Source organism: Pleurodeles waltl, chromosome 3_1 (genome assembly GCF_031143425.1).
Source record: "Pleurodeles waltl isolate 20211129_DDA chromosome 3_1, aPleWal1.hap1.20221129, whole genome shotgun sequence".
In the NCBI taxonomy this organism is placed as follows: Eukaryota; Metazoa; Chordata; class Amphibia; order Caudata; family Salamandridae; genus Pleurodeles; species Pleurodeles waltl.
Genome location: NC_090440.1, coordinates 576,158,830 through 576,167,824, shown reverse-complemented (window position 1 = coordinate 576,167,824; position 8,995 = coordinate 576,158,830). Strand labels below are relative to the sequence as shown.

At 42.4% G+C, this 8,995-nt stretch overlaps 1 protein-coding gene across 3 annotated transcripts in view; it reads right to left on the bottom strand.

Moving 5' to 3' along the window:
• Positions 1–908: 908 nt before the first annotated feature.
• Positions 909–8,995, bottom strand: part of NAP1L4 (nucleosome assembly protein 1 like 4) — a 597,513-nt gene continuing 589,426 nt past the window's right edge. For all 3 annotated transcript variants that reach the window (XR_011201382.1, XM_069223015.1, XM_069223016.1), the window contains one exon: positions 909–1,181. Coding sequence is in view for 1 of the 3 variants with exons in the window: in XM_069223015.1 (XP_069079116.1) it covers positions 1,143–1,181 (39 nt within the window). In the remaining 2 variants the exon portion in view is untranslated. The remainder of the gene's footprint in view (positions 1,182–8,995) is intronic.

Sequence of the window (8,995 nt, the reverse complement as noted above, 5' to 3'; positions counted from 1 at the left end):
CACCAAACTCTCTAGGATTGTCAACCCTAAAACCGCTGGTTGAAACTTCTCGACTGTGCAGATATGTTGAAGTGCACATCCTATAGAAAGCTAAATCCTCACCAGTCGTCATTTCACCCATTCATAATCACGGAGCTGAAAGTGAGATTCATGCAGGCACTCACTTGACACAGAAAGCCCACAATGCTTAGTAATCAAGACTGCCCCTTATCAATTACATCTGCTATGGAGGAACACGCCACTTGTCTCTGGCAAACAACTCAGATTAGTGGCACATGTACTAGTCATAGCCTACAAAATACATTTAGTGTACTTGAGGTTCATTTCACTCTCTGCAGCTTGCCTCGTCTAGGGAAATCATTCAGTCCATCAAATCAGTTGTCTATATCTCACCCTATTGGCTCAATCTCGAAACTTGCATCGCCCTTAAAATTGCTCATTTCACATTTGAAGCCCTACAGCTCTCTCAATCTCTTTATCTATGTGAATCCATTAATCTGAGGTGGACTCCCCACTAGCAACAACAAATCAAGTCTCTGCCTAGAAAATCTATAAAGACAAACTATGAAGCACGCATATTGCTAAGCCACCTCCAGGATTTTAAATAAAGTGGCAGCAGTTCTAAACTACCTGACACCCGATTTGCTGCATCGCCATACTCCCCCTATTACGGGTTTGAGGTCTATTTTGCATTACACTGTATACTTTGTAGAAAAATGCATTCCTGCCACAGTTGCTCAGAGCTATGCTCCAAGTTATAATATACATGTATTAACATTATTATATAAATAAAGAGAAAACAACTAAGCACAAATAAAAGCAAGCCACCATTGACAAACAACGCTTCCATTATGAAAGTATTATTTCAGAAACAACAGAAAATTCATTCGTTTAACACAGTAAACACGTTTTACTTGAAAGGAGAGTGTGCTTTATTGAAAACCAGAATATCCATTTATTTAAATTAGCGCTGTACAATTCAAGGTCTCCCAGAAAAGATCAAACTTAAAATGAACATGGTGTACTTTAATTATGAGCCACGTCATCAAGAGCCTGCTAGTGAGGATGAACTTCTTGAACAACTTCTGGGCAGGGATCCAAATGTTTACTAAAATGAATTATAAAATCACACTAATTTAGTATCACTGTTGCTTGCATTCAGCCGGTTGGCCGGATTCTTTCTGTTATGAAAAAAATAATAAAAAGGAGAGTTTAGTGTCTAATATTCAAAATATATTGTTCACAAATTTTAGAAGCGATTTGGTCTAACTTTTGACTAATCAGTGAATAAGCGTGTCTTAACAGTTTAACGCTTTCTTTTAAAGAGCTCGAACCACATACCAGCTCGAACCACTTTCGCAAATGTCAGAAGGTCGGGAAATTCTCTACTTGTGGCTAAGTGCAACCGTGTTCTCAAAATTACCTCCCTTTACCCACCGGGACACTGTTTATGTAGACAGTTTAAATTCTTTAAGTTTAACAATAATCACTCTCCAAATCATATATTTCTCATATTTCATTTTGATTTCAAGTTGTTCAGATCAATCTTTTAATCACAATTATTAGACCCTTCGCACCTTGTTACTCACATCACTCCTTCAGTTACATTCGTTAACCCCTTAAATGAGGTCGTACTCCTGGAGGGCCTTGAGGGAAGCTCTGGTTCTCTGACCAGGGGCTTCCCCGCATGATGACTTTAGTGGGAGCTTCCGCATGAGCCTACGTCTGTCAGTAAGTGGGGCACACAGACAGCATAAATCCCACCTTACAGTGCAAAGAAGCAGGTAAGAAATCTCCCTGCGTGTCCGGTGGGTTTTTGAACCTCGCGCCTGCCTTTTAAAATCTGAGAGAGGCATCGCTGGAAAGGGGACCACTAGACACCAGAAAGAACATTTTAAAAGTGGGGGAGATGGTTAACCTACCGGCCTCAAGGGGGGCACAAACACCACCAACCCCCACCACCCCCTTCCCCAGGGAAGGGAGAATTCATCCGCCATTTTGGATTTAAGTTTTGTGCTGCCCAATGCTTTTCCACCTTTCCCAGGCAGCGCAAAAGGTGTAAAGGCATTGTTGGGAACGGGAGAGATACCACCTTCCAGTGACACCTTTGTGAAGTAGTTCCCTGCTCATGGATCGTGACTGCACTGCAAGCCACAAGCAGGGAATCTACTAGACACCAGGGATGTCCCATCCTACTCTTTGTAGTGGGGTCAGCACCCCAGCCGCAGTCAACCTTTACTTCTATATTTATTTGTTTTCCTTTTTCTGGGGAGGGGGGGATGGGTGGTGCCATATCGGCCCCCCAAGGTGGAACCCGATTCACCCCCCCCCCCGCCCAAGAAAGGGGAATTTGGCTGCCATTTTTTATGTACTCAGTTAATGTTTCTGGTCTCTCGCCACTCACAGGTGGATCCCTGCAAGGGTCAATATATTACATTTGGCTGGTTTCCCTTCCATAGAGGACTGATTGGGCAGTCCTTTCACTGATTAGTATGGCATTCACATTTTATCTACATCCAGCAAAGCTTAGATCACGAGGTAGTGGTGAGCCCACTTCAGCCAGTGATCAGTTATTATGTCATTCATTCTTAGTATGGCCACAGTATTTTAGGAGGCCAAGGAGAGTGGGCTGATTCATTCCCCTATATTATGGGGGTTGGGCGGGGCAGAAGCATAATGTGTATGGCTGAATAACTTAGCAGCGGCTGAAGTGGGTTAGGTCTCCTTGGGTAGACTTACTATATGAACAGCACAATTACTGATAAATGGCTGAAGTGTGATCACCCATTTTCATAATGATATGTGCTGTTGGAAAGTAAAATGTGAATGACACAAGAAATGACTAGTGCTTGATGTGGGCTGTGGCGGGTGGAAGCAGAGGGGCACATAGTGAAAATGACTAACTTCACTGTGAGTCATCCACATTCTGTCCTTTCACAAGGAGCATGTCTTGCAAATAAATTTCTCCAGGCATCAGGGACAAATGTAGCATAATGTGCTTTTTTATTATTCTGTGTGTTGCAACATGAACTCATATTTTTCTCATCTTTTTCTCTTAGTTTTGTTGGAGTGGTTTTTGACAGTGTTGGATATTTGGAGAAGTTTTTCTCAGTGCTGGATGTTTGGAGAAGTTCTTTGTGTCAGATAAGTGTGAGTTTGAGACTGTTGTTCTTGTGATGACACTGTATTACAATCTCACAGCATTACATTCTTACACTTTATAGCATACTCCCCCCCCTCAACACTCATGTCTACAAGTACCTCTGTATTCAACCTAGGTCAAAAGGTTTTAGTTAGAAAACTGAGATGGCATCTTGCTGGATTGCTGCTTCTGGGGATCCAACATGAAAAACGGAGGAAAGCTTTGAGGCAGGGTCTGATACTGAGACAGCATTAGAGGGAGAAGGTCACGGAGCAGGATCTGGGAGTGCCTTTTCAGTCACAGTTCCTTCTGATGACAACTCATCTTCCAATGATTTGTGATGTCCCTTTGAAAGCACTAACTGTGCAGCGAAGAGCTAGTGGCAGTGTAGAGTGCAGGCAGATAGAGTGATGAGCACAGAATGCTCACTTGGCAGAATTTTAATTTAGTTCAGCCAGCAATTCCCCTATTCACCGGAGATGTAAGATGTAAGGTCAACACAGCAATTTTTTGCCTATTCACTACTTTCATCTTTTTTGGGATGCAAACTTCCTTGAGGAAATCGTGCAGCAAACAAACGTTTTATGCTGAACAGTTTCTGAGGGAGCATGGAGGCACTCTGGAGCCTCACACTAGAGCACATCTATGAACTCTAACTTCACTTGGGGAGCTGACAAAAATTCTGGGCCTAATGCTGAAAATGGGAAATAGTCCACAAACTAAATGTACAGCCTACTGGTCTACTCGTGCGGTTTGGGTAGCAACGTGCTTCACATTGGTCATGAGCAGAGACACGTTTTTGATTTGATTGAGTGCCTGCAACATGAACGGATCAAACCAAGGTCAGAGGGAGTTCTACTGTGGGACTTTCATTGACCCTGGTTTGATCTGTTCCTGTAGGACATACTAGGCCCAGTCACAGAAGTGGGGCAGCATTTTTATCAGGACAAGTGGAGTAAGGCTGAGTGGTAGGAATTTTGTGGGTTCCTGCATATTCCAGAAGTTTCCTTCACAAAGGGAAAAGAAAATGGGTGATTTCAGACAAAGTTTGAGGTTTGCAAGGTATTGTGGGTAGGAAAAATGTGTGGGATCCACACAAGGCACACCACCCTGAAATCCCCTGGTTGTCTACTTTTAAAAAATGTCTGTGGTTTGTAGGTTTGCCTAGCTGGCACCACAGCACAGCCCCAAATACTGCAATGACCCCTATTGCTTATCTCTCAACAAAGCGCCTTTTTGGGTTTGTGGTCTCTTGGTCCACCCACACAAGTGGGGTATCATTCTTATCAGGAGACATGTGGGAACTATGAGTTGTAGGAAATGTATGGCTTTCCACAGTTTTCAGAACTTACTGTTAAAGAAATGTGAGGAAAATGTGCGTTTCTTACCAAAATCTGACATTTGCATGTGCTTCTGGGTAAAAATATCTACTAAGAGCAATGCATGTCAAGGAACCCTGGATTCTCCCAGGTGTCTAGTTTTAAAAAGATTGCTAGATTTCCCTAAGTGCTGGCTGAGCTAGGGCCAAAAATCTGCAGCTACCCACTTTACAAAAAAAAAGGGTCAGATTAGAGTAGGAAAATGTAAAGTGTCCATGTTGCGTGCTGGGCCGTTCCCTGTCCAAGACACTAGAGGCCTACCCTCACAAGTGAGGTACCATTTCTTCTTAGGGGAATGCTGGGTCTAAGCAAACTTGTAGCTCCATACATATTCTCGAACTTTCAATCACAGAAATGTGAGGAAAAAGTGTTTTTAGTCAAACTTTAAGGTTTGAAGGGGATTCTGGTTAAAAAAAAAAACAAACAGAAAAAACGGTGACAGCTGCGTAAGGACACCCCAACCTGTATTTCTTCAGGTGTCTAGCTTTTAAAAATGCACACGTCTGCTAGGTTTCCCTAGAGTCAGGCTGAGCTGGAGTCCAAAATCCACAGCTACCCACTTTGCAGAAGAAAAAAAAAGTCTGTTATGAGTGGGAAAATGGGATGTATCCATGTTACATTTTGGGCGGTTTTCAGCCGCGGGCAGTAGGCCTACCCACAAAAGTGAGGCACCATTTCTTTTTTTTGTCAGGGAACATGGGGGAATGCTGAGTAGAAGGCAATTTGCGGCTACCTGCAGATTCCAGAACTTTCCATGACCGAAGTGCAAGGAAAATGTGTTCTTGGTCAAAGTTTGAGGTTTGCAAGACATTCTATGTAATCAAAACCCTAGTGAGAACCATGCAAATCACCCTACCTTGGTTTCTCCTATGTGTATAAATGTTCAAGTTTGCTAGGTCTCCCAAGGTGCCAGCTGAACTCTGGTCCAAAATCCACAGCTACCCACATTCGAAAAAAGGGTCAATTTTCAGCAGAAAAATGTGATGCATCCATGTTGTGTTTTGGCCCAGTTTTTGTCGCTGACAACTCAGCCTTCACACACAAGTGAAGTACAATTTTTATTGGAAGACGTGGGAGCACAGAATAGTTGTACATGTGTTATTACCAATTGGATTTTGCTGCTTTTGTGCCTTCCAAATGTAAGCCAGTGTATAAGAGAGAAGACATTTTGGAAAATACCCTCTAAATCATACGCTAGTACAGGTACCCAAGAATTCTGAGATGTACAAATAAACACTAATACTAAACTTCATATCTTGTGCCCATTTCAGAAATATAAAGGTTTCCTTGATAACCATTTTCCACTTTACATATTTCATCATCTGAATTGGTCTATCCACAATACACAATGAGTAATTTATTGCAATTAGACACCACGCTAATCAAAAGTCACATGTTATCAAATAAAAGCACTGGGTCTAACAAACAAAACCAAAGTCTGAAAATCATTATGACAATGAATACTCAAAAGTGCAAGAAAATGAAAGGACAAGATTCACACTTCGGCTCTGTTTACCGATGCACCAATTAGAAATTGCTTATTAAAATCAGTTGAGACAACACAAGCCAGAAACAATTCCAAAGTGCATTATCAAACGTAAAGTTAATGATTATATACACACACACATTTTGTGAAAGTGTCCGCTATAGCTGCACACTAAAGCGCAAGGTAGAGCACCAGGCCTGTACACGCTAGCTCACATAGTGACAAATGGCGGGCTCTAAAAGCCATATGGAGCCTGGGCTTATAGTGTTTGAATTAGGAGCCACTTTCTAGCTTGCAATTGAACCTATGTTGTCATGCATCTATCGATAGTCACTAGGCTGCCCTATAAAACATATGATTAGAGGTTAGACATAAGTTAACAATTTACAAAAATAGCAGCTGTAGCGAAAATAGTTCAAAAGGCATAGGGGGCAATAGGGGCCTGGCCAGGTTTGCTTCCAGTGTGGAACTTGGTCGTTTGATGAAAACGCACCCACACAAAATAGAAGAAGGGAATGTTGGATGGGAGCGGAGATGTGGTTAACAAGATATGGTTGTGGGCTCCAGGAGGTGTAGGACTAGAGAACTTTCCATCCATGCCTCTTTCGGGCCAACTTGGCTTTGTCTAATGTCCAAGAGTAAACTTTAGAGGCCTTAATGGTAATTATTTTAAACATGATAAAATCGATTTTTTAGTCCCATGCACTGGCCATATTTAAGTTGGACAATGCTTGCTGGATTACAGTTGGCCATGATTTTTATTTTTTCTTGCTGGGGCTGGGACCGAGACTCCACTTCCAACCAGCACTGAGCGGCCAATGAATCTGTTGATGCCGATCTAAGCTTCCAGCCAGTTTAAAAATTGCTGCCAGCACTAACCGGGGCTGGATGAAAGAGGTCGAACTCCAATCTCGCCTCTGCTTGCGAGATGAACGGAGGAAGGCAGAAGATGTGTTTAAACAAAACTGATTGAAGCTGGTTTAGGATGGATGCATCCCACCCTTTCAATAATCCAGATCCATAGGTGAGGGAGGGAGGACATTTGGGCCTGATAACCTCGAGTAGATATTCCAGAGATGTGCTTCCAAGCTTATTTTGTAATAAACTGAATGCAAATCGTAATTTCTGGGCCAGGGCTCTCCTTTGGAGTAAATGTTCCTTATATATTAGACTTGCATCCAGGACAACTCCCAGGTATTTATAAGTTTTAACCATCTCCAAGTGATTTCCGGCCACATACCATCTATATTTGTCATGATGAACATGCGATTTGGCTGAAAGGCGGATTACTTTTGTTTTATTATAATTAAGTTCCAGGCCCAGTGTTTCAAGGCATTTGGCCCACCTGGAAATTAAACAGTGGAGGCCGATAGGTGTCTGGCTTAATAGCACAATGTCATCTGCATATTGTAGGCATCGCACTGATTCCCCTGCTAGCTAAGGTAGATTGCTTACAACTTCCAACAAACATGTGTCTAAGTCCGCCATGTAGATGTTAAATAATATTGGTGCAAGAACAGACCCCTCGTTAGGGGGAATATGCATTGCGATCTTATGGGTGGTTCTGTCGCCATTGCCAATTTAAACCTGTACCCAGGTATCTGAGTAAAGATTAATCACAACCTCCAATAACTTAGGTGGAACTCCCTAACTGGCCATCTTTGCCAATAAGTGATGTCTCGGGACCCTGTCAAATGCAGCTTTCAGATCAACAAAGCAGGCATGAAGATTAGAACATTTGGTTATGGCTTTTTGGTCAAGAAGAGAAACTGCAAATAGATTGATCATTGTATTAATTCCCGGCCTGAAGCTTGTCTGCGTTTTTGGAATGATATTTTCAGCTGTTGCCCAGACTTCCAGGTCTACAAATAAATTGGAAGCTAAGATCTTAGCCTCAACATCAATAAGGGCAATTAATCTATAGTTTACAGGGTCAGACAGTGTGCCAGATTTGAAAAAAAGATGCTGACTCTAAAATGTCAGAATGGAGTTGGTGGACACTGCCTGATTAAATAGGGGAGTAAAGTAAGCGGTCCAAAGGTGTTGGTTGTGTTTAAACAGGGCATTGGGAAGGTCATTCAGACCAGGAACCCCATCGGAACTCAATTTCTTGAGGGTCAGTTGTACTTGTGATTCTTTCAGCCATACGCCTTCTGTGGATGTTGGTGCGGGAACTGCTACGGGAAAGCTGCTGACATTTAGGTTGGCTATCGATGTTGTATTTTTTTGCCGGATGCCCTGAATAGACTGCTGTGATGTGATCTATCCAATCTGTTTCAGAAATACCTACAATGTGGTGATAAACTCTACTATTTTAGAGTGAGTTGATTTCAGCCCAAAAGGGCTATTTTTCATTTTAGTTGACTGAAAGAGTTTTAACCATACGCATGCCAAATATGCTTGCTTTTCTGTCCAGATGGCCTTCCTATAAATTAACCTGAAATTTGCTTCCTTGTGGTTTGGCTGAGTATCAGCTCTGATTTCCAGACTTTCTGATCTCTCTGTTTTTTTCCAGAGAGAGCGATGTTAAATACCAGGCTGCCCCTTTCCTTTTTTTGTAGCGGCTTTGGATGATGTTTGCTGAAAACTTCGCTATGAGTACAGATGTCAATTTTCCCCAAGACTGAAACGGAGAGTATGGAACTCTGTTGGGCAATGAGGGTTGATGTAAAGTGATAATAGACTCCACCCCGATTCCGTTCCAAACGAGGCACTTCATGTTATAAGCACTCAATTTCATGGACAGGCCATTTGCTTGGGGGGCTCTAGGCAGACAAGGCAGTAGCTCCACGTGCCGGGGAAAGTGATCACTCTCCACTGTGGCTGTTATAATATAATGAGTGACCATGGGAAACAGCTCTGCATTAAAAAATATATAGACCAGAATGTAACTGGATTTGTTAGATATCCTGATGAAGGCTGCCGGTTGATCTTGCAGGAGGCATCCATTAAGCGAAAAAAGACCTATGTGCACTAGAGCCATGGCAC